Source organism: Sinocyclocheilus rhinocerous, unplaced genomic scaffold (genome assembly GCF_001515625.1).
Source record: "Sinocyclocheilus rhinocerous isolate Xijiao unplaced genomic scaffold, SAMN03320098_v1.1 scaffold542, whole genome shotgun sequence".
Lineage (NCBI taxonomy): Eukaryota > Metazoa > Chordata > Actinopteri > Cypriniformes > Cyprinidae > Sinocyclocheilus > Sinocyclocheilus rhinocerous.
In genome coordinates, this window is record NW_015638928.1 from 406,350 (window position 1) to 433,542 (window position 27,193).

General features: G+C 38.1%; 1 protein-coding gene across 1 annotated transcript in view; it reads left to right on the plus strand.

Annotated features, from left to right (window-relative positions):
* Positions 1–27,193, plus strand: part of LOC107750034 (plasma membrane calcium-transporting ATPase 2-like) — a 68,682-nt gene that overhangs the window by 33,026 nt on the left and 8,463 nt on the right. Inside the window, exons 8-20 of the mRNA XM_016565286.1 lie at positions 791–832; positions 2,154–2,318; positions 2,444–2,658; positions 5,627–5,869; positions 12,026–12,267; positions 12,508–12,742; positions 17,497–17,676; positions 19,729–19,816; positions 21,802–21,908; positions 22,656–22,847; positions 24,818–25,031; positions 25,533–25,744; positions 26,296–26,403. Coding sequence (XP_016420772.1) covers positions 791–832; positions 2,154–2,318; positions 2,444–2,658; positions 5,627–5,869; positions 12,026–12,267; positions 12,508–12,742; positions 17,497–17,676; positions 19,729–19,816; positions 21,802–21,908; positions 22,656–22,847; positions 24,818–25,031; positions 25,533–25,744; positions 26,296–26,403 — 2,243 coding nt within the window. The remainder of the gene's footprint in view (positions 1–790; positions 833–2,153; positions 2,319–2,443; positions 2,659–5,626; positions 5,870–12,025; positions 12,268–12,507; positions 12,743–17,496; positions 17,677–19,728; positions 19,817–21,801; positions 21,909–22,655; positions 22,848–24,817; positions 25,032–25,532; positions 25,745–26,295; positions 26,404–27,193) is intronic.

The window sequence follows — 27,193 nt, forward strand, 5'->3', positions numbered from 1 at the left end:
AGACAGACAGACAGATAGATAGATAGATAGATAGATAGATAGACAGACAGACAGAGACAGATATATAGATAGATAGACATAGAGATTAGAGATAGACAGACAGACAGACAGATAGACAGATAGATAGATAGAGATTGGTTTTGTGTGTGTGGTTGCTCTTGTTCTTGTGGTGAGGTGGCTCTCCTCCTCTCTGCTCCTGTGGTGTTGCATGGCTCTTTCTCCTGCATGTCCAGTAGACTTGTGCTGTTCCTCTAGTCCTCATTGTGTTGAGTGTTTCTCCTCCATTTCTCCTCCATGGAATATCTGAATGATTACTACATAGTTCTTCCACTATGACAAATCATAGTGACCAACCTAGAAATGACTACCAAGTGTTTAAAATGTTGTGTAGATTCTACATATATTAGATATTCCATGGCATTCCTGTCAAAAAACCAACATGAAAACACACAGCTGAACTACTTTGGTTTGAACAAACACATACTGCATATACTTCAATATCAAATACATGCATTCAAGAAAGTAATGATTTGTAACATAACATTTATACCTCAACAGAGTAAATGAACTCAGCTGATATTTTATGTCACTGATACAAACCCATAATGCACCTCAGAGCTTCATTATGAAACAACTCTGTGTTATGTATGTGACTCACAATGATGTTGATAAATAACTCATTCTCTGTCTTCCTTTTTAATTTGATTTCACTGTAATGTCCATGTGATGAATGTTTTATCGTCTGCTTTCTGTTATTTTTGTCCTGTGTCTGTGGATGCCTTCATCTTAGGTAAAATGCAGGATGGAAATATGGAGAACAACCAGACCAAAGGTAACCTGCTTTCACTTTACCGCTGGTTTGAGCGCTCACCATTACTTTATTCCTCCTTTCCTTTGGCGGGTTCAGATGTCAGCTCGTCTGTGCTGCTTCTCATGTGTGTGTCAGGGTCTCTCGATAACCTCACACTTTCTGTCTGTGTCGAAATCTCGGACCATTTGAATTCTGAAAGGAGTTTTTAGTGATCTGTAGCCTAGCTGTTTTTGCTCTTTGGTTATTCATCATATGGACAAAAATATCCAGAGGTGTCTGTATATTTCAAAGAATGGTGAAAATAAATTAGTCTATGCAAATATCGACAAGAGAAATGTATTTAATTTATGTGTTCAGCCAGTAGATGCTTCATTTTTTGCAACTGACTTTACTTTTAGTATTAAATACTTTGCATTTACATTTGTCAGTAAATTTGCTCTTAAGTTTATTCTCATGATACAGTCTGGTTAAGTTCAAGTTTGAAATGATCAGAAACAATCAAGTTTCTGATCATTTTCAGGTCTCCAGAGTTGCAAGTATGTGAAAGGTTTTACATTTTATAATTAGTCCATGTGTTGATATTCCCAACATGAAAAACAGTTTGTATAAACTTTATGTATGAGTAACTTAGATTGTGAGCTCCATTTGTAGTATAAATGGGTTTAGACAGTAGATATTAAACATAACTTTTGTTTACCGTAACAAAGCTATAATTCAATGTGGAGCTATTACTGGTTTACATAGCTAGAAGAAAGAAAGTGATACAGGTTTGAAGCAAAATGAGGGTTAATGATGACAGAGCTTTATTTTTGGGTGACCTATCCCTTTAAATAAAGGGACTTCAAGATCCTTTGTCCCATATAAACTTGATACGGAGCGTCTGTCATCAGATCCCATGAAACGGTTTTTCAGTAGAGCAGACGTGTCTCAGTCATGTAATGATACCATGATTGACCTCTAATTGAGTTCCTGGATAAATGTGAAATTCATTCACCGGCTCGTGTTCCCTTTGAGACAAATCAATGTAGATATATAAAATAACATATTAATTTGGTGGCTTGGTGATAACGTATTGCCTGAAGATCAATGATTCTTTTCGAATATTGAAAAAGTGATGGCTAGTAGCTCAGAATGGTCATTCATACATCACGTTTAGTCGCCAACATGTCCAAGTTAGTATTAATATACAAACAAACAAACATAAAACAACCCAACAGTATGGTTCTTTTCTTCTGTGATTCTCTCACAATGACTACATGGCCAGTACAGTCAAGGTCCAGCTTTAGCTGTAGAAGTGAGCAAAGGTCAGACGCCGCATAACCCACATGAGTTATCGTTACAGTGAAGAAGCAGGACGGTGCTGCAGCAATGGAGATGCAGCCCTTGAAGAGTGCAGAGGGTGGAGAGGCCGATGACAAAGAGAAGAAGAAAGCCAGTGTCTCCAAGAAAGAGAAATCCGTTCTGCAGGGAAAACTGACCAAGCTGGCCGTGCAGATCGGCAAAGCAGGTGCGACATGTTTTTAGGTTGTTTGGAGGATCAGGGTTTGACACTGGTTTTGTATTTTGGGCTGTTTTATCATTGCAGTGGAGCGCCATGCACTAATGCAGTGTTTGCTGTGATCTGGTCCTCAGGTTTGGTGATGTCTGCCATTACAGTCATCATCCTGGTGCTTTACTTTGCAATCGATAACTTTGTGCTTCTGAAGAGGCCGTGGCTGCCGGAGTGTACGCCGATCTACATTCAGTATTTTGTCAAATTCTTCATCATTGGCGTTACAGTGCTGGTGGTGGCTGTTCCTGAAGGCCTTCCGCTGGCTGTCACCATCTCTCTGGCCTACTCGGTGAAGGTAAATGTGTTCCACATGAAGAACGTTTAGACTGTAGCATATTTAGATCTAGTCTAACACTTTGATATTACATGAACCCACTCTGTAAAAAAAAAAAAAAATCAGTAGTTTTTACACATTTATTTTGGGAGCTTCTGTGAACACATTTGCAGAACAAACTGTATATTTTACAGTATAGAACTGTAATTTACAAATATGGTAACACACAACACTTAAATAATGTAATAATCATTAAACAACAGCAGATGTAATAGAAAACCCAAAGGTGCTGATATGTGACCCTGCAGCACAAAAGCAGTCTTAAGTCGCTGGGGTATATTTGTAGCAATAGCTAACAATACATTGTATGGGTCAAAATTATAGATTTTTCTTTGATGCCAAAAATCATTAGGATATTAAGTAAAGATCATGTTCCATGAAGATATTTTGTAAATGTCCTACCGTAAATATATCAAAACTTAATTTTTGATTAGTAATATGCATTGCTAAGAACTTCATTTGGACAACTTTAAAGATGATTTTCTCAATATTTAGATTTTTTGCACCCTCAGATTCCAGATTTTCAAATAGTTGTATCTCAGCCAGATATTGTCCGATCCTAACAAACCATACATCAATGGAAAACTTATTTATTCAGCTTCCAGATGATGCATAAATCTCAATTAAAAAACTGTGACCCTTATGACTGGTTTTGTGGTCCAGGGTCACATATCTAAAACTATTAAGAAACATGATTATTTAAACAAAATACTGTAAGGATGGTTTCCCTACGGTGGTTCAGGCTGTAGGATTGCCGAATGACTAAAGAAACGTTATCAGCACGATGGTATAAAACTGTACATTTCTAGTCTATTACCACCCACTGCCACTTATACCAACGACGGAAATAAGCGCAGTTAGAATAGCTATATGTGGGAGAGCGTTGCTATTAAGTGACTATTGTATTGCAATAGGTAGCACTTTAATATTAACCTTGAATCAAGACTAGTTAGCACATAATTAATAATTGAAATGGTTTAATAACAATATTTTGTTATGGTTACACTTGAATTGGTTACAAAATAGATGAAGGATGGTAAAACATGAACAATTAATTCTACCCAGCATGTATGTAAAATATTACCTGAGAGAGAGAGAGAGAGGGCAGAGCCCCAAGAAGAGAGTCCCAGCAAAGAAAGAGAGGTAGCAAAGAAAAGAGCCAGAGCAACAGTTACAGTCCTCTTTTATACCTTCCTTGACCATGTGACTAAAAACCAAATGTGAGACATTCAAACTGACCAATCAGCAGATTACAACTTCACCCACTGGGCAAAAGTTGTGACAATTAGCAGACCCCCGATGTATACACATGTTGGCCTACAGGCCTTGATCGATATCAGCACTTCTGTGTCTTCAGGAATGCCAAATGGCCCTTTTGTTACTGAAGATAGGTTTGGGACAGGAAAGCAGAAGTCTTTGATAATTTTTGACCTTACAATACTTTAAATGTGGAATTCTGTAAATGTCAGTTTACAGTTTTTGACTGTAAATTATGTTGATTTGTTCTTTTTTGCTTCTAAAAACTGTACAATTAACAGCATTTTACAGTAAAATTACATACATTTTCTAGTTAGATCTTTTGCAGTTTTTCATTGTGTATAGTATGGGAACTTACTGTTGACCTATTAACAGGTTTTTTTCCCATTGTGTTTTTACAATATTTTACCGTTAAAATGACACTCATTTTTTACAGTGCAGACAGCAATTTTGGGCATCGTAGGATCACTTTTAATAGTTTTAAAATGCTTTTTTTATTTTTATTTTGGGAAACCTTTCCTCCATTACAAAATGACATGAATGAGATGATTGTTTTCAATGAACCTGTTAAACCAGTTGATGATTAAATCACATTGGACAACTCATTTGCAATCATACCAGAGAGGTTTTTATAAACGTTTATCTCATTTCTGCTTGCCTCCAGCAGAAATTGACTCCCACATCCTGTGCATGCTCACTTTAAAGTCAGCATAAAATGAAAATTGATTTGAGTCTGATTTTATATGTGCATTTGTTTTATTTATTTTTTTATTTTTTTATATTTGACTTTGTTGTTTTGGTTACACTATATTTTTAGGTGTCCTTGTCACAGTGTAATTATACATTTAAGTACTGAGTAATATTAATTAACTACATGTACTTACTATATGGTTAGGGTTAGGATTAGGGTTTGGTTTAGGGTTACTTGCATGTAATTACGCATAATTAATTGTTATTATAATAGTAAGTACATGCAACATGTGTAACAAGGACACCTTAAAATAAAGTGTTACCCTTGTTTTTAATACAATTTCATAACTTGTCGCTTCCAATCAAAATGTCAGACAGTGCAATGCCCACATTTCAAAATCCAGTCAACAACCAGTGTATAGATCCAACTGTGAGCGATATGCTGTTCATGTTGAAATTGCCATAATTTTGTGCTTTTTGACTTTACATTCATGAATGATTACTTCACAATGTATAACTACAAATTGGAAATACTGAATTTCATGAAATCTCTGAACTCTCTCATTTGATGTTTGCGGTGTCGCATAAGAATCTCAACAGGTAAAAGTCACTAGGTAGCTATTATGCATACACAGATGTATTTTTTTTTTACCATCAAAGCCGCTTATGGATCTGTGTCGGTGTAATTCCAAAAATGGCAATAGAAATGATTTTAGAAATAAATGTTTTCTGTCTGGCTGTGTGAACAGCTTACAACATGTCGTGAACACATCCTTAAAAAATAAATAAAAATACAGTTGAAGCCTTTTTATGTCCCATTTCAGTTAGAAGGTTATTTATGTCGACAGGTACTCATATAGGTAGAGCACAGAGCAGTTTTTAGACGCTTTTAGAAGATGTTGTATTAGCTAGTTATCTGTATCAGTCATGTGGTTACATCACATTTAAATATGACTATTTTGTCTTTTGTATGTGCTTATAGAAAATGATGAAGGATAACAATTTGGTACGCCATCTGGATGCTTGTGAGACCATGGGCAATGCCACAGCTATCTGCTCAGACAAGACTGGCACACTGACCACCAACCGAATGACAGCAGTGCAATGCTATGTGGGCGATGTCCATTACAAGGAGATACCAGACCCCAGCTCCATCCCACCCAAAACTCTGGAAATACTGGTCAACGCTATATCCCTCAACAGCGCCTACACTACTAAAATACTGGTAAGACATAGACACCTTCAGCTGTTTGGCTAACACTGCTGTTATTTCAGCAACAACTGCTTTGCAACAATAGATTTTAATGTTATTACTTATATAGACTGCCTGGCCAAAAAGTTGCACACTAATATTTGTTGGACTTCCTTTATCTTTGATTGCACTGTGCATTAATTGTAGCATTGTTTGGACAGCCTTATGCAACATATCATGTTCCCTGAACAACTCTTTCACATTTTGAGCCAGATGAATCTTGTCACATTGTCACCCTGGATTATGGCCATGGGATACATCTACCAGCATGGCTCTTTAAGAAATGAAACGTTACACATTGCATTAGATACAGTTAAACAAATTGTTGCCAAACATATGCCAGAGACATATTTATTCAAGTCGAGTCACCTTTTATTTCTATAGCGCTTTTTAAAATTGTAATGCGTCAAAGCAGCTTCACGGTGATAAACCACAGAATAGCTGAATCCATTATGGAAGCTCAACTATGGAGCCAATTCAGATTCTTCAGTAAAGTCAGTTTAGTGTTGGATTCAGTGTTAATCGCTGCAATAATGACCCAATCATAGACTCTTAAGTGGTTTCTTATGTAATCCAAACAATGGCTTTTTTGTAGGGATGCACCGAAATGAAAATTCTTGGCCAAAGTCGAAACCGAACAAAATGAAACACTGGGCCAAATACCGAACATGGTTTTTCGAGTTTTTTTCCCCATGTATTTTGCCAATTTTTTTTTCACCATTGCATAAATTAAAAAGCCAAAATGTGCTTTTTACTGTTTTGTCTTGCTTTTCAAAGAAAAACTTCAATTACAAAACAACAATTTAAAAATATTTAACACTGAACATTTTTAACATTCTAGCAGACACTATACCAACAAAGCACAATTTAACTTAAAATTAATAAGTTAGTAAAATAATAATTTTTGGCCATCAGACCCCCTTCTTGAATCAGGCATGTATTTTTATTTTTTTTTACTGTATAATTAAAAGCAGCCTTGCTGAGAAGAGACTTCTTTTAAAACATTAGAACATTTTATATTATAATAATAATATAATTATAATAAATGTATTAACAGAGCTGTTGTAATGATTATTATCATTATTATTGTCTTACTTTTAGAGTGCGCGCCTCTCACTCTGCGCTGGTTGCTATATGATCGCGTCATATCATTGTTCGGTACAATTTATTCAGTCTTTTCGCTTATTCGGCCGAACACCGAAAGAGCTTTTTTTGCTATTTTTGGCCGAATAATTTCAGTTGCCGAACATTCGGTGCATCCCTACTTTTTTGACCAGTCAGTGCAATACACTAGGGTCAGCAGAAACACATGAAACATCACCCTCATGTCAGGCAAATCCTACAAGACTATGGCTTTCTTTCTTCTGTGGAACTCAAAGGAAGATGTTTAGCAGAATGTGCATTCTGCTCATCCTCTAAAAAGAAAATAAAAGCACCATAATAGCATCACAAAAGTGACAGCATTAGGTAGAGTGCTGCTTACACCTATTTGACAAACGATCGTTGAAGTGAATAAAGGACATTGAATCAGTGTGTGTTTACTCTAGTAACTGAATCAATGATTTGGTGTTTCTGATGCCATGCTCACCAGCTGAGCTTCAGCAATATTAGCACATTTTTGCTTCTTCATTACTACCAACATCAATTTTCGAGATGGCTAAACTCATTGTTGTTTGAATTGCAGTGCCTTGAAAGTATACGGTTGTTTCAGTTTTATATAAATTGAACAATCACATTCAGCATCACAATAGGAAAGTAATATCTATGAATTCCAAAGGAGGAAAAAAAATCACAAACCTACAGTGTGGTGTCCTACATAGAGTAACCCACCGATTAAATCCTAGCTTACTGGAATCAGGACTGTGTTTGCGTTAGGCCTTCTCATGTACACGTTTCCGTATGTGCTGTGTGTTCTTTGAGCACCAAGAACGCTGCAGAATAATTGCTGTGTATTTTGGAGCACCAGTTTGGGTTGGTTTCCAAAAATGAGCAGTCTGCAAGGAAACAGTTGAGACAATGAAAATCAGAACATGTGAGCTCCTCTAGGTTCTGGGGGCTGGAATCAGATCTGTTCTTTATCTCGGTTTAAGAAGCATAGGAACTGAAAGCAAACCCATTGAACGGCGCAGCACACTAACACTACTTACAGAACCCGTCCCTGGAGACCAGTACCGAGAGCTTTCATAACCTTACAAAGCAAGACTTGGATAAGCATATCATTCCAGACGTCTTGTTTTAACACAAACTGAAATGAGCAGAACTCTTTATCCCTGGAGAGATCCCCCCAAGCTACTGTGCTTTGCTGCTCCATTATGTAATTAATGCATGAACTTCTCCTCACCCAACACTTGAGAGCTCCTTCAGCAAACTTTCCAAACTCTCCTTCCCATCTCAGTGCTCCTAGATTTACGCTATATTGGAATATCGTGCTTTTAGGTGCAACGGCTTATTTGCACGGTTTTACCAACACACTTTTACCTGTATTTGATATAGATTTAGCATTCATAATTTAGAGTGGTTATGAAGCGTGTCTCGGTAGTACAAGCGGCTGGTGCTCAGCCACGAAAGAGTTAGTGTAATCCTGAAATCGGAGTAGGACACACAGTACAGGTGATGCTGCTGGCATGGACACTGATACTTCAGCCGGTAGTCTGAGCTCTGCGGAGACTTCTTGTCGCTCTGATCTCAGGTTGCTTCTACCAACTGTTCCGTCAGACCTTCTGGCCCTCTGATTGGAGAGGTCGGGTCTGACACTGATGCCATGTTCCCGGGCTCCCATCAATTCTTGATTGGAGGTCACATGTCCGTATGCGGCGCTGTGTGTGTGTTTGAGGACTGTTCAGTAGGTCATCGGCTGTAAGCTCTGGATTCTTAGTTACACCAAAGACAGATGCAGTTAGCCTTTCTTGCATCTTTTCAAAGGTTTGTTTGAGCATAGAGTATCGGTTAGCGATTAACGCATTGTTGCATGTGTTTTATTCATGCTTGATGTGTTTTTAATTGGCTTCTGCTTGGGAATCTGGGAACGGGTCCATTCAGTGACTCCACACTGAACACTCTGGTTTCTGTCATCAGGATGATGAACGACTCTGTGAATAGAACCATATGATTCCATTCAAATGCCTATTACCTGCAGGATAAAGGTACCATGGTGCATGAATATGGACATCATTCAGTACTGTGGTAAGACATATTCAAGGATGTCATTTTATGGTCCTGTCAAACTCTCAGAACAAGTCGGAATAGCTTTTAGTCAAGACCGACTTGGCAAAGTCACAGTCTCTTCCATAATGTATATTAGGGATGGGAGACTTTACTGTCCTACGGAGTTTAGTTCCATTCCCGATCAAAGACACCTTTCTGTAATTTTCAAGCAAACCTTTGTCGGGTCAGAGTCCACCTTGTCGAGTCCAAGTCCTTATCCAATCGAGTTTGAGACATTTATTAATGTCTTCATGTTGTTACTGATTTTTTATCTTTCATGTCCAAAATGTCTGAGTCTGTGTCTGTAATTATCCAGACACACCTGCCTGTAATTTTCAAGCAATCCTGAAGACTCAATAACTCAATTTAACTCAATCCTCTCAGATGTATTTGATTAGGGATTGAGTTAAAGAGAGTTCTCGACCCCTAGTTTTACTATCTGATACCATCGTTAAACCATGGTTTTCTAAGGGTAATGCTTAGGCAAAACGTCTGCTACTAGTCATATGTAAATTTGGGGTACTCGATGCCGGACTAGGAACCAAGTCTGGACACCAGTGCAATTATGAATGAATTCGAATGACTCAAAACATATTCAGGTGAATTTAAACTTACTGGACTTAGACCCAACACTAGTCTATATGCTGGAAAGAATACTGCCCTACTGTTTTGGGAGCAGTTTTTTCATCGTGCACATGACAAGGTGAGATATCTCGCTGTCTCATGTTTGATAAGTTGTGACTCATTTTGGGCAAAGTCGTTTGTCCGGCTGCAGCCGCTCCATGTGGCTCAGGGTCTCTGCCAAAGTCTCTCTGCGATGCCTCGGGCTGCCACTCATTCATTTTAGCCAATCAGCTTTGGCAGAGCGGTCACCTCATGGCCTGAGACAGGGGCTGTCACTGTCAGTGTAGGTAACACTGTGAAATCAAAGAGGTGCTATGAAAATGACCTTCTAGGGGACACAAGAGGGCATCCGCGGCTCCTGCAGCGAGAAGGAGAATAGATCGAGGGCCCGTGTGGAGCGCAGGAGCCGAATAGGGCCGTAAAGAGGAAGTAGTGCTGCCAGAGCATGTTTTGCCATATGCCGTGGTTCGTAGGAGTGCGTGATGACCAGGGAGAAGACAGCTGTTCAGGAGAGCTTTGCGTGCCAGCGCCTCTCCGAAGGGTGCTATGAAATCCGCATCAAATGCATGAGCAGTCTTGAATGACCCAGGTGAGCAAACACGAGATACTTTTTAATGTAATTTCTTCCTCTGAGGTACACTTAGTGAAGTTAGTAAAGTTCTTGTGGAAAAAAAAAACGTAATTTAGCTTTAGTTATAATTCATTTTTTTCCAACCTCTCTCTGCCCTGGGAATTAAATGGTCCACTTTCGATTACCCAGTAGGCCATTAACGTGTAAACAAGCCAGTCACAGTCTGATGCCCAGACATAAATCAAAATGTGTAACACGTGCACTGGCTTTGTTTGCTGAAATTTCTCAATTTCTCCACTACAGCGTATAGAAATTCCACTGTATGTACATTATGAGTCGTCTTGCATACGCTACATTGCAATACAGCAGTGATGCATGTTGGATCCTGTCAAGCCTAGTTATGAGAAATGCTGGAAAATTAAATCAGAAAGTTAACTGACAATCAAAGTCTCTATGGGCATTTCAGCATTTCTTCTCATCAATAATGAAATCAAATTCCCTGGAGAAATTCTAGCTGGGTAGTGTTGGGTGCTGGATTTTGTTCAAGCAAACTGCAGACAGTGAGATTTGATTTGGTTTTGTGGTCTGAAAATAATATGGACCTTTTGTTTCTTTTAAGCTTTTTCGGGCTTTCATACTGTACGTATATGCAGACACTTATTCTTTGAAAGACAGTTTGGATCACATATAGATGTTTTAAGAAAAACATGCCCCTTTGTGGAGTGGGATTGCAGACATGTTATTAAATACCAGTGATTGATAGCAGGAAAGACACAGTGTTAAAGTTATGAAGAGCCATCTTGCTCAGCACGGGTTCTGTTGGACACAATGCATCTTGGGAGCATAAAGTAAGTTGTAAATGAAGGCAAGAAGGTAGAGGCCAATTGCAATTCAACATGCTTGAAAGATAGAAGACCAAGCTGACCTTAGTTAATATATATTTTACAAGTTCACTTTGAACTCACAGTGACAATGAGAGATTGCTTTGCCTTAAATGGAGTCCAAAAAGTGAACGTTAAGAATCGACGGCAGAAGATTAATACTTTAGTGTTTGAGATTTATAACAAACGCCAACCATGGAATTGAATATTAACACTGCCCTGTTGAAAAAAAACAGCATATGCTGGTTAGGTATGTTTTGAAGCATGGCTGCTGGTTTGAGCTTGTCTAAGCTGGTCCTTAGCTGGTCATGAGCTGGTCTAAGCTGGTCCTTAGCTGGTCATGTGCTGGTCCTAAGCTGGTCCTAAGCAACTAGCTCCTGCTCAGGACCAGCACATGACCAGCACTTGACCAGCTTAATCCAGCTCATGACCAGCTAAGGACCAGCTTAAACCAGCTCAAACCAGCAGCCATGCTTTAAAACATACATAACCAGTATATGCTGTTTTTTTCAACAGGGTGGGCTGCTGTGCAAAATTACTATTTAAAAAAAAAAGAACTTTAAAAAAAATCACCTGTTCTCCTTCTGCTGTTTATACGGCTGTGATGAATTGCAAAGAAACTTCGTAAATGACCTCAGCAAACTTACCAAAATAATTTATTGCGCTCGATGCAGCATAGCCCATCATGAGTGCAGGTCGCTAAGCAACGGTTGCCGTTACCTGTAGACAAGTGGTAAGTTATGCGACCCTTAACGATCGTCAGCATTCACAGAACAGAACAGAGTGCACTATTTAGCTTGTTACCATGCAGCAGGTATCTGAAACCTCTTTGGCTTTCTTCCATCCCAGCCTCCAGATAAGGAAGGAGGTCTTCCCAAACAAGTGGGCAACAAAACCGAGTGCGGCCTGCTGGGTCTGGTCCTGGACCTGAAACGAGACTACCAGACTGTCCGGAACCAGATCCCAGAGGAGAAACTCTACAAGGTGTACACCTTCAACTCCGTGCGGAAGTCCATGAGCACCGTCATCAAGCTTCCAGACGGCAGCTTCAGAATGTACAGCAAAGGAGCGTCCGAAATCGTCCTTAAAAAGTGAGCGCCTTTCATCTGCTCTCTGATGCTTCAGCTCTCGTACCTGCAATTTGTCATAAAAGCATTTTGGTGTTTCAATAGCAGATCGAGGGACATCATGTTGAATTACTGTAGCTTCATGTGCCTGGAATCATTTAGATGTGCTCTTTGCGGAATTACATAATGAAGAAATGTCCTCAGAAAGTCAGAAATTGCTGTAATGAAGGGCCTTGTATTTTAATGTGAACGTGTCGGCTTCAGGTGTAGTATCATTCTGAACGAGACGGGCGAACCCCGCGTCTTCAGACCAAGGGACAGGGACGAGATGGTAAAGAAAGTAATCGAACCCATGGCCTGCAACGGGCTCAGAACCATCTGCGTGGCCTACCGCGACTTTACTGCAGACCCGGAGCCCAACTGGGAGGATGAGAACAACATTTTGACTGAGCTGACCGCAATATGTGTTGTTGGAATTGAGGATCCTGTCAGACCTGAGGTGAGAAATTTCTTCACGCTTCATCATGTCGTATTTCACTAATTTGTATATAATGTTTTGCATCAGGAGAGCACGCCTGTAATGTGACCTCTGCATCATCATTTGTGGCCCTGGAGCGCAAAACCAGTCATAAGGGTCAATTTTTCGAAATTGAGATTTATACATCATCTGAATAAATAAGCTTTCCATTGATGTATGGTTTGTTAGGATATGACAATATTTGGCTTAGATACAGCTATTTGAGAAGCTATATTACTAATCAAAAATTAAGTTTCGATAAATTTACGGTAGGAGATTTACTAAATATCTTCATGGAACATGATCTTTACTTAATAACCTAATGATTTTTGGCATAAAAGAAAAATCAATCATTTTGACCCATACAATGTATTGTTGGCTATTGCTACAAATATACCTGTGCTACTTATGACTGCTTTTGTGCTCCAGGCTCACATTTACTGATTTTGCTAAGGATGTGCAAATCCATGTATTTTCAAAACTGACTGTTTGAACAACTAGTTTGAGCTTTTTCTGACCCTGATCGGACACGTTCCTCAGAGGGAGCCTTTAATTCAGATGCATGATTATGTTTAAAAATCGGATTAAATGCTGGGGTCTCATTGTTTGTTTTTTTGTTGGTCTTAACACACCATCTTAATCCTATAAAGTCTGACATATGAAATAATAACCAGAAGAATAACATTGTATTTAACTTTTAGACAAAATATAAAGTTTTGCTTGTATAAATAACCTAGAAATTTGATACAGTAGGCTTTAAATTGTTAAAAGCGCAAGCAGAGTCTTTAAAAAACACGTGAGACACAGATGCTTTATTTAAGGACAAGGGACTTGTGCACACTGTTTAACAGCTAAAGCACAGCAAACAAATCAACACAGCTGAAGCACTAAAAACACTAGAAGCAAGAATCTAGATAAACTAGGTCTCTGGAAGATCCCTAAAAACAAACCGAGACCACTTTGAAGGTTTTGCAATCCAATTAAATTCTTGGGTCCTGAGGACTCCACAGCTCACACTTCACCTCATATCATCGTTTTTATACATCTGTATCTAGTTGCTGTTAAAATACATTGCAAGGTGCGTTTGTGCAGAACTCACTGGCCCAGGTGCTCTGAGATCACAGGAAGATACTGGGAATTGGAGGAGAAGTTGCATCAGATACACATGCGACGATGTGAAAGAGGCATGCTTTAAAAACACATCCGCAAATGATCGTACATCTTCACGCACAGGAACAGAAGAAGCGTCTATACTGCTGCATTATTTAACCTCCTCCTTTTATCCCGCTGTTTCTTTGCTCTGGCGTTCGTTCTCTGTCTCTGGAGCCATGCTCAGTAATTGTCAGTTTGTTGAAGGCTTCTTACAGAAAGCAACATCTGCGGTAAAACAGAAAAACAGCATGAATGGAGGAACATTCGTGAATACCTGACTGCAGAATCAACCCGCTGCCGTCCTTCTCTGGAATTGCAGAAATGCCACTTCGAATTGGTTTGTTTTATAGCATTTTTAAAACTCCAGCATTCTGTATGACACAGGTTTGGTGTGTTTGATCTCAGCGTTCTGTTACGGGACACGTGAGCCATTCCTTTCCCTAATAAACAGCCGAAACCTAAGAATCCGTAAACAAATCCATTAGTCTTAGATGTCTAATGTTACCACGTCACCTTCCTCTGCCGTGGTGTTTATTGATGAGGCTCTTCCTCTCCTCCTGATGAGTTAAGTGAGACTGGGCTGTCTTTGCGTTTCTCAGAAATACTTGGACGTCTAGTCAAGCAGATATCATCTCTCGCTTTAGTGTCTAGACCGGCCCCCATTTCCATAACGTCTGTGATTCACTCTCCTGCCAAGACAAGTGTGCGTCATGATACGCTATCAAAAAGTCTTTAAGTTGCACATGAAAAACATACCAATAGCTTGAAAATCCCTGAGACTGATTAACCCGCTTTGCTCTACTACGTACAAAAATGGTTTGCATTTCACCGAAAAATCAATTTAAATACGCAAATTATATGTAGCATAAGCAAAATAAAACCTCTTTTTTCACTTGTTTTTTGCATAAACAAAATTTTTCTTTTATAAATAAAATGTAATAGTTTATAATTTTTGTCAAACTTCTCCAAATGTCATTACTGTAATAAGGAGAAATATAATAATATATGTGTGTGTAGATCAGAGGTCGTGTTAACCGAAAATTCTCCGTCATTGACAGATTTTTTCTAGCAATGACGGAAAAATCTGAAGGCCGTGCGTCACTTCGACAGATTACACTGAGGGTGATCTATTGTAACTTGTAACTGTAATTCTCACACCTGTCCAGTTGGTGGCGAGTGCGCTGCAGTGTGGCAGAAGAGCACGGGATCATCAGATACAGAACAAAAATAAAACTGTCACCAGTCTTTTGCAATGCATTTAATTACGCACAGGCGAGTACACAGTTTAAGCTACAGCGATCAATCACGCCACATTAAAGAACGCCAAAACGGTATTTATTGCTTGTGTTTCCTAATAAAATGGACAGAATTTGAAATCTGAGACTTTGTTTCATATCAAAAGTAACAACGCACAAAGCTTAGCCTATTGAGATTAACTGGATGGGAGGCGCACTATATGTGCTGTGCATTCATCAACTGAAAACAGAATTGATTGGGATTTAAGAATCGATATTGATTCATAAAAATGAGAATGTATTGAAATAGAGAAATCGTTTTTTGTTTTTTTTATTTACCCAGCCCGAGCATGTTTAGTTGTTTTTAGTGGCCTCTGCTGTCACTGCGGTGTGTGTTGAACATGAAAAATGACGCACAGTCTCTTCATCTGTTCTCTTCATAAATACATAAATAAACATATATGCTCGTCCTGTAGCTTCATTATTAAAAATGAAAACGTGAACAAAAATAAAAGCAATTAAATGTGTCATTATAATTAAAATATGGAAATTAAAATGACGGGTAATAATAGATTATGACGGAATTTTTATGACCCTGTCCGTCAAAATGACAATGACATACATACATACATAAAAAAATCAATCAAATCATCATAGTATTATATTTATAATAATTATATATATTCAATCTTCCTTTTTTTCTATTAAAATCATATATATCTATACCAGAGGTTGCGTTTACTTTAACATTGCCTGTCATTTTGACGGACGGGGTCGTAAAATTCCATCATAATCTATTATTACCCGTCATTTTAATTTCCATATATTAATTATAATGACAGATATAATTGCTTTTATTTTTGTTCACGTTTTCATTTTTAATAATGAAGCTACAGGACGAGCATATATGTTTATTTATTTATTTATGTATTTATGAAGTGTAGCGTCTGGACCAATCAGACACACCATTTTTCATTTGATTTAACAAATCAATTATTCATTAGATTAACAAACGTTCACAGACCCCTCACCCAATAAACATACTGGGTGCCAAGTTGTCTGTGAACAAGGCCCAGGACCCTGGTTACCATGGCAACCCTGAGACCAGATACATTTACGACGTAATGGAATGTGAGTAGGGAAAATCACTGCCTTTTCCATAAGGAAGGCGGATCTAAATATTTATAATTAATTATAACTAGTTATGATTAATTATTCATATTTCCCCATGAGCTGATTCGCTACAGAAGAGAACAGATGAACAGAGACTGTGCTTCACTTTTCATCTTCAACACACACCGCAGTGACAGCAGAGGCCACTAAAAACAACTAAATATGCTCGGGCTGGGTAAATAAAATAAAAAAAAATCCTCTATTTCAATACATTCTCATTTTTATGAATCAATATCGATTCTTAAATCCCAATCAATTCTGTTTTCAGTTGATGAATGCACAGCACATATAGTGCGCCTCCCATCCAGTTAATCTCAATAGGCTAAGCTTTGTGCGTTGTTACTTTTGATATGAAACAAAGTCTCAGATTTCAAATTCTGTCCATTTTATTAGGAAATACAAGCAATAAATACCGTTGTACTTTGCACAATTTAAACCATTATTATATTTTTGGGAAAATTAGCTTAACTGACATGACATTAATATAATAAAAAAAAAATGTACAATGCAACCAACTAACTAATTAAATAAATAAATTAAATTAAATTAATATACATTTTTTTTAATTTATAGATTTTATATTCACACACACACACACACACACACACACACACACACACACACAGACACACACACACACACACACAGACACACACACACACACACACACACACACACATATATACATATACACAAACTTTATATAAAATAAACTGAATTTACTTCCCACTAGCTCCAATTACCTTACATTACCTTAATTTTGCCTCTAGGCTTTGCCGGTCTTAGGCAGTCTATAGGCTGGTTTTAGGAGGGTTTAGGCACTTTTCAGCTGGTCAGTCTGAACCTGGTCAGATTTTTCAGCAGGAAAATGAAACCTTCATATGAATAATTTGGTCTTTTGGTGCATGAGAAATCATCTCCACCACTGCATAATTACCGCAGGAGCCCTTTGAATTCCTCCTAATGAGCTCTCACTTGTTTCACTGGAGCATCTGAAAGAGAGATTAGAGGAATCAGGAGAGCTGACCGAATCCTGTGTGTTTTGCGGCGGTCTTCTCATTTACTGCTGCAATGGGCTGCAGGCGTGGGCTTGCGCGGTTTGCAGAGGCCTCTGCGCTAACCCTCCTTCTGGAGCGGAGCGGAGCGAGGTGAATTAATGCAGTCCTGTGTCCGCAGGTGCCCGACGCCATCCTGAAATGCCAGCGTGCTGGAATCACTGTGCGTATGGTGACAGGAGACAACATCAACACGGCACGAGCCATCGCTATCAAATGTGGCATCATCCACCCCGGAGAAGACTTCCTGTGCATCGACGGGAAGGAGTTCAACAGGAGGATCAGGAATGAGAAGGGAGAGGTACAGTACTGCACACTTAGTGCAGGACACTGAGTATACAGCAAATAGTAACAGCATTTGTTGCATAATATCAAGAAAATGAGTTTGACTGGTCCAGTGCAATAAATGTTAAAATACTGTCAAAAATACCATGAGACACAAACATTTAAATTAAAGACCCCATGAAATGGCTTACAAGCAAAGTTTACTCTTCTGTGTATACTCTGTTCAAAAGTTTGGGTTTGGTAAGATTTTTATAATGTTTTCGAAAGAAGTCTCACCAAGACTGCGTTTATTTGATCAAAAATTACGATTTCAAATAACTGTTTTCTATGTGAATAAATACCAATTTCTGGCATGAAACTCCGACAAAACACTTCACACGGCGCAGCTGATTGGTTCTCTCCTGTATCGGTGGCCAATGAGCTCGCTGCTCAACATTCAAATACTCGGCTAGTGTTTCCTGTAGCAGTTCAGTGCGCTTCAGAAACCCTCCACCTCCCCAGCTCCACTTGTATAGACCTGCTACGTGGTTATTTCACATACTGTATGTAACATGTGCAGCAGCAGCATTTCCTACATACTCACAGCAGCATGTCTGTGCAGTAGCTAGTCTCGGATCTACTGCTCAGATCGATTCCAACCACACCAAACACATTAACCTTGTCATGTACATTACTATGCTAAACTCTCAGAGAGTTGTCATGACAGAAATAGTAAACTGTAATTTATTTCTGTGATGCGCAGCTGACTTTTCAGCATCATTACTCCAGTCTTCAGTGTCACATGATCTTCAGAAATCATTCTAATATGCTGATTTGCTGCTCAAGAAACATTTCTGATTATTATCAATGTTGAAAACAGTTGTGCTGCCCAATATATCTGGAAACTGTGATACATTTTATTTTCCAGGATTCTTACAGCAAACAGCATTTATTTGACACGGATCGTTTTGCTGTTGTTTTGAACTTTCTCTATTTAATGCATTCTATAAATTTCTTTAAAATAATAATAATCATAATAATCTTTCTGACTCCAAACTTTTGAACAGTACTACATTTCCATATGAAACCAGTATGCTTTAATTATGCAGGTTATGAAGCATGATTTGATGCATCCACAGTATCTGGTGGCAGCTGGTATTTTTGGGAGATGAACAGAAATCTGTGCAGCGCAGGATGAGTCAGCAGTGTTTTTCCTGTTTTTCTAGAAGAGAAAGACAGTGTCACATCACACATGAGTTGCATGCATTTTACTTTAGATAAAGCCCCTTGCTACTGCATAGCAAACTACAGTTTGAGAGAATCATTCCTCGTAACTTTGGTGGGAGGATATGAGAGATGCGGCACAATGATTATAACTACGAAAAATGACAAAGTATCTGTCATCGTCTAGAGACTGGAAGTTATTTCTTCTGTATTGCTTAAAATCTATGTTTTCTCTGCTGGTTTGAAATGTGTCTGTCTTCTACTTTATTTTGATAAGATGTCTAAGTTTTATGAAGTCTGTAGCTATCTGTAAATCAGTGCTTTCAAACCTCACCCACAGACATGCATCATCTTTTAAAGAGCTTTTAAAGCCTCAGGAATGTCGTTGAAATGCATTACTGCACACATGATTTTGGCATTAAAGAACGAGCTGAGATGATTGTCCAAAGCATTGCTTCATATAACTGTCTGTACTCTGATCATTTATGGGGCTTTTTTATGAAGTTGTGATTGCATTAGTCGCATGTGTACTCTCTGCTAGCAATGCACTGCTGTTATTCATGTAGACAGTTACTGAACACATTTGAAAGCTGGCCGTTCTAACTAACACCCCACATGTGAATGATGGACGCCGTGTGATTTAATACACAGTCAAATCATTTATATGTAAATGCAACGTCTTTTCTGATGAATGTTTACACTCATTGCAACAAGAAAGATATCTTAGAGCTGGATTAGATTTTTTCACGTTGTATACTCGTGGCTGTTTTATGGATTCCATCAGATGGGTGTGTAGCCAGTTTTTGGCAGCTGTAATGAGCATCTTTGTCATGATGGATGCACGTCTGTCTCATGTCTCTGGCAGGTTGAGCAGGAGCGCATTGATAAAGTGTGGCCTAAACTGCGAGTGCTTGCCAGATCCTCACCGACGGACAAACACACGCTGGTCAAAGGTGAGGGAACCTGCATGAGTATCAGTCACAATCAGAACCGTACAGACTAAGCACTGCTTTATTCACGTATTCACATATACTGTAAGTTGTGAAGGGACATAACTAGAGGCCTGAAGATCTTACAAAAATGATGATTACTCTTCATTAGAGTAAAAGAGTATCTTTTACAAGGAAATACTTTTTTTTTCAGTGTATTATAAATATATAACCACATCTTAATGGAGATTGTGATCTAAAACTATTACAAAACATGTCAAATTAGCTAGGGACCGACATTTTTAGATGAACAATCTGCTAGACATATTTGAGCTCCTGTCCATTTACACGCAGCAGTAGAGTGCTCTGGAATCAGATCTGTGTTACATAAGACTGAGCGTCACGGCTGAAGTTACAGGATAATTAACATGCTGTAAGTAAATGTTGCGCTGTAATTACATCACTAGTGTATTTAATTAGTTATTTCCAGGCGTTATCGCTTGATTGTCCCTGATGTTTTGCTATCACATAGCTTTAATGCTGGCAACATATGGCTGTTCGTTATAAGTGTTAAATCCAGTAAAGGAGAAGCATTTGTGTCCACAACATTTGATGAAGTGCACTAAACACACAATTCTGCTGTTAAGTAATTTGCAAGCTTGAGTATATACATTTAAACTTAAGTTCTTCCTTATTCAGTTATTATTTAATACATTTTTTTTTTTTTTTACAAATTATAATTGTATAAAATAATAATACTTATGATATTAATAATTATTATTAATACTGCACACACACACATACAGAGCTGGGTAGATTACTTACAAAGTGGAGTCCATTACTCGTTCCAAATTGCATGACAAAAATTGTAGTTAGTAACGCAATCCATTACATTACACATGTTAGGTAATATAATCAGAATACTTTTTGATTACTTTTAGGTTACTTTTTACCTAAAGGCTGGAATACACTACATGACTTTTAAAATCTGAACACTAGGCATCCTACATATACAGTTTTTGTAAATAGTCACAAAGGAAAACTGGCCATCATACACTACACGACTGAAGATCACACACTACCAGACTTTAAATTCATCAGACAAACATGTTTGATCTCCTCTGACTGGATGGATTTAGAGTCTGAAGCTTTAAAAATTTGAGTCTGTGACCATCATAGGTGATTTTCTATGGAATCAGTCAACTCTAATCTGCAGACTGGCTTTGACTTCTCCAGACTGTAAATCAGCGGAAAAATGAGGCAGAAATCGTGTAGTGTATTCCAGGCTCAACTTGTATATCACATTGTTTTAAATAGGATAATACTGTACCATACTAATATTAAAACGCAAAAACAACACAAAAAAAACAAACAAAAAAAAAAATATTAAAATAAATAATTTTTAAATAACATCAATCATAAATAAAATAAAAAAAGAAAGAAACTTACTAAAAATTACTTTTTTTTTTTTATACCTGCGTATCATGTAGGCATTTTAGAAAGGAAAATGCAAAAGCTGAAAAATAATTAGGGAGAATCAGTAAATTATGAATCATTTCTCGCTACTGTGTGAATATATGTAATCAAGTAATCAATAAAACAAGTAACTGTAGTCTGATTACAAGCATTTTGAAATGCAATTTTCTTGGAATCTGATTACATTTTGTATACATACATACATATATATATATGTGTGTATGTGTGTGTGTGTGTGTGTGTGTGTGTGTGTGTGTATGTATATATATATATATACCGCATAAACACATTTCATTACACCAAATACACCAAATAATGTTCTTTTTAGCAGCATCATATGACCCCTTTAAGTATTACCAATTGGAATTAAATGGTATATAACTCTTCATATTGCACAATGCAATTTGAGAAAGACAGTTAAGCAGTTTGTGGTCTGATAAAATGTCTCAGATCTTGCAGAAGTGTTCTTCTAATAAAGAACAAAGGCAGCGTTCACAGAATGACTCAGTGATGTGTGATCTCTTGTCTCTCAGGTATTATTGACAGCACTCTGGTGGACCAGCGGCAGGTGGTTGCTGTAACTGGGGATGGAACCAACGACGGACCGGCCCTCAAGAAGGCAGATGTCGGCTTTGCCATGGTGAGAACCGATCGAACCGCATCCTAATTCCAGTCTTTGAGATGCTCAAACACAGGCTGTCCTCATTTCAGCAGCTCGCACAATCACGCTCAAACGCAGGCCCAGAGCGCCCCCTAGTGTGAGCCGGTGACTCTTTAGTCCTGGTTTTTGACGTCTGTCAGTTGACTCGCATGAGGTAGAAAAACAGCTTGAGTCAGCACCGCCCCGCCATTTCTATTTCCATACGTTCAGCCGTGTCAGAGGAGAGCATATTCTTGTGTTCCTGCTGACACGAGCTGCCTGCGGGAGGCTTCCTCTCTGTGGTATTTACCATGATTTTACTGTCAGGCCTGTCTTAAGGGAGAACAGTCCCTCAGGCTAGTCTTTAAAAAACACAAACACAGTGTGAGCAGAAACAAACTCTTTACTCAGACACCAACAAGATTTTACCATTTATGATCACTCACTGTCCACATGAGGGTGTGATCCCACTTCAGTCTGGTTTAATTCAAACGGAAAGTGAATGTGCTTATATCGTCCCCTTGGAATTATAAGCTTCTATCTGCATTCCGAGTAGTTTTGAGATATTGAGCTTCAAAGTTTTTGCATTCCATTCGACTGTGTAGATAGAACCTTTTTGTTTTTTAAAGGTTCTGTCTATGCCGATCACGGTGATTTTAATGAATGAATAAATTATTTTGATTTTATGGACGTTTTTGGCACTTGATGCAATTTGAAGCAAAGGATTGATGTGAAATGTCTTAACAGGGAATCGCAGGGACAGATGTGGCCAAAGAGGCGTCTGACATCATCCTGACGGATGATAACTTCTCCAGCATAGTGAAGGCCGTGATGTGGGGACGCAACGTCTACGACAGCATTTCGAAGTTCCTCCAGTTCCAGCTGACCGTTAACGTGGTGGCTGTGATCGTTGCCTTTACCGGAGCCTGTATAACCCAGGTTTGTGCCTCTGTGCTCACAGTGAGCCTCTAAATGAGCTTTCACTGTATTGCTGAGTGTGTAGTGCTGTTTGCTAAAGCAAGCGTCAGTATTATCATTGCTCAAACCTGGCACGAGTGATTTGAGCAAGCCTCTAAACTTGAGTAATAAACTTCAGCATGTGTTAACGTTCAAACATTTGGGGTCGGTAAAATGTGCACCTATCTATCTAATCTATCAAAGCATCTCACTTTTTTACCTGACAGTTGATAAAACAGGTGAAAAATTCCATAGATTTACATTAAAAGGAGGGACCTGAGCCATGTCTAGAGACCAGAAGATCACAGAGACTTGAGGGTGGGATCAGAGCACCTTAGCAACCTCAAACTTACTCCCTGGCAACCATCCAACACACTAGCATTGTAGCAGAGAGTTTTGTACAGGCTACTCACAGTCTTCATGAAATACACAAAACTACTTACTAATTTAAAACCACTGCTACCATAAACGAGATGTCTCGTGTATATATATGTGTGTGTGTGTGTGTTTATATGTATGTATACAGTATTTATATATAAAACACGACCCTCTAACACTTGCACTCTCTATTCAATTTCTATTCTACTTTTTTTAATTATAAAAAATGACCATCTAACACTAGCATTCTCTATTCTTTTTCAAATCATTTGTTTTATTCGACTTATTTTTTATTAAAAAAAGACCCTCTAACACTACCATTTCCTATTCTTTTTCTATTCTAACTACTTGTTTTCTTTTTATTTATATATATATACCCTTGCATATTGTGTTAGGCTAACCTAGACTTGTCACAGTACATATTATTGTTCTTTTGTTGGATTTGATTGCTTCCGTTGTCCTCATTTTAAGTCACTTTGGATAAAATAATCTGCTTAATGACTAAATGTAAGTGTAGATGTCTTTTATGACATGATAGATCCGACCTACTATGAAATCTCAAATTAGACTACGCAGAGACATGTGGCAATGGCAAAGAATCTATATTAGATTACTAGGCCAAGGCCAAAGACTTCATCCCTGTGATCTAAAATAGCATTGTTTAATTTCCTAGAGGATCTCTGACCTAATAAATGATGCAGCACTTCTGAGAGAAAGAGGCTAGACTGGGTGAAGTTATGAACATCCAGAGAGCTTTAGATGAACGAGGGCACTCAATCGTACACTGGGTTAACGACTTTCAGGGTCTTCTTACTAATATTTTGATACACGAGGATGATGCTAGCAGTGTTGGGGGTAACGCACTACAAGTAACGCGAGTTACGTAATCGGATTACTTTTTTCAAGTAACTAGTAAAGTAAAACATTACTTTTTAATTTAGAAGGAAATATCTGAGTTACTTTTTCAAAGTAACTATTTTTTTTCCAATTTATTGATTGACAGCTCTCCTGTCCCCATGTTGAGAGAAATCAGATGTTACTCTAGTTCTAAAATAAATATGAATATGCATTATTTCATCTCACTCACAAAAAAAACAAAACAGATTCAGTATTCCTCAAAATGAATAAAAATAATGCAACTCAGAATATGACGCAAACCTGCAATAATTAAATGTTAAACAACACAAATATCCTTTATGTATTTAATTCCATTCTATTTGTTACGGAGGGAACACAGGAAGCGTGCGGATCCATCTGCAAGGCTTTATTAACAGAGACGTGGTCAAAACAGGCATAGGTCAGACAATTGCAAACAGGTATATTGATGGCAAGGCAAGAGGGATTAAAAAGTATCGCAAAAGTAACGTAACGCATTACTTTCCATAAAAATTAACTAAGTAATGCAATTAGTTACTTTTTTATGGAGTAACGCAATATTGTAATGCATTACTTTTAAAAGTAACTTTCCCCAACACTGAATGCTTGTATAACTTCTAGCTCAGTTCATTATGTTTTGTTGGTCTCACGAGTTGTGATGAGGAAGTCCAGTTTAACCAGACTGTATGTTCTTCCAGGATTCTCCTCTGAAAGCAGTGCAGATGTTGTGGGTGAACCTGATCATGGACACGTTTGCATCTCTGGCTCTGGCCACTGAACCGCCCAACGAGGCTCTGTTGATGAGGAAACCCTACGGCCGAAACAAACCCCTGATCTCCAGCACCATGACCAAGAACATCCTGGGCCATGGCGTGTACCAGCTCATCATCATCTTCACACTGCTGTTTGCGGGTGCGTTACATTAAACTGTGGATCTGTGACGCATGCAAAGCAAATATGCTTATGCTTTTATGCCTTGAAAATGCCTATTAAATCGATTTTTTCAAATGGTTTTACACAAATAGTTGAAGAAACATCGGTAACACTTTACTTACTTAAAAACTACTTTAAGTCTTAAAGCCTTTATGTGTAATGCACTATAAAAGTAGTTTTTATTCATTAATTATGGCTTGTAATGCACCTTGTAATGCATTGTACAATCTTATGAATAACTGTAACCACAGTTAATACATTATAACACTTATCAATTCATTGTTACACTATGCATTTTAAATTCGGTTATAATTATTTACGAAAAGATGCAATGTATTACAACGCACATTATAATGCATTATACCATTTAATAACCCTTTTATAATGCATTATACTGTAAAGGCTTTCAGTAAAGTGTTACCGAAACATCTAGTCCATGTGGGATCTTCAGTCCTGTCTTACGCTGTGTTTGTGATCCAGGCGAGCAGATCTTTGACATCGACAGTGGCAGAAACGCGCCGCTGCATTCTCCTCCATCTGAGCACTACACCATCATCTTCAACACCTTCGTCATGATGCAGCTCTTCAACGAGATCAACGCACGCAAGATCCATGGAGAGAGGAACGTGTTTGACGGCATTTTCAGAAACCCCATCTTCTGCTCCATTGTTCTGGGCACTTTCGCCATTCAGGTAGCAAAAAATCAAATGTTGAACAGGGGTATGATTCCTAGCAGTGTGTTTTGGAGTTACAGCTCAGGACCTGTGCTCAGAAGCACAGTTTCTAGTTAATATGACATGTGGACTTGAGTAGACCATGCTCTTGGGTAAAATAACAAGCCAGCATGTAGAACGATCTGTTTTGGTCATTCCATATATAATTATATAAATGCAACTCTCTGATTGAATTTGCTGCTGATCCACTACAGTAGAGTAATATTACATCACATCACATTACATTACATCACTGAATATATATATATATATATATATATATATTGTGTCATGGTGTGAGCAAAACTGGTTTATAAGATGTAAATGTTGCACAACTAACAGGAGACAAAATGTCAATCAGTGGTATATACCTCTCACTAAGTTTAGTTTCAAGTTTGTTCACACCTGTATTTATTCATTTATTTTTGGTTCTTTGACCCAGTAATAATTCAGTCTTCATTAAAAGGTTTTAAATAAGTGTATCTATAGCGCAGCACTCCTTATGTTTCCATTTTGACATTTGATTTCAGATCGTGATTGTTCAGTTTGGAGGGAAACCGTTCAGTTGTTCTCCTCTGGACCTGGAGAAGTGGATGTGGTGTGTGTTTCTGGGGATGGGAGAGCTGGTCTGGGGACAGGTAATGCCACTATTTTTCTTTCTTATTTCATACAAGGTCTTCATTAAAGGGATAGTTCACATTATCATTCTGTCATTACTCCCCCTCATGTTGTTCCAAACCTGTGTCTGTACGACTCTCTTTCTTCCATTAAACAAAAAAGATGTGTTGCATCTCAAGGTTTTTTTTGTTTTTTTTCTTAAGGTCAGTGAGGTCTAGTGTTGTGTTGTACCCTCTTGATATTTATTGTATGGAAAAAATAAATATCTTCTTTATGTTCTACTGAAAAAATAAAAAGTTGGAGGAACAACATGAAAGAGAGTAAATAATGACAGAATGTTTAATCCCTTTAATCACTGTAGAATTTTAAAATAAATGGAATTTACCATTGGCTAGTATGCTCTTTTGTCAATGTTGAGAGGCTGACAGATTGCTTTGCTGAAGCAAGTTCTTAAAGGGTTAGTTCACCCAAAAATGAAAATTAGGCTGTGTTTTACTCACCCCCGAGGCATCCTAGGTGTATATGACTTTCTTCTTTCAGACGAATCCAGTCGGAGTTATATTAAAAATTGTCTTTGATCTTTCAAGCTGTTTAATGCCACTCAGCGGGTGTTGCATTGCTTCAGTCCAAAAGAACTTAAATAAAAATCGCCCATCCATAAAAAAAAGTGTCTCACATGGCTCCGGGGGGTGAACAAAGGCCTCTTGTAGTGAATCGATGAGTTTTTGTAAGAAAAATATCCATATTCAAAACGTAATAATCACTTTAATCTAGCTTGAGCCAACAGTTGTACACAGAAGCAGTTCCGGG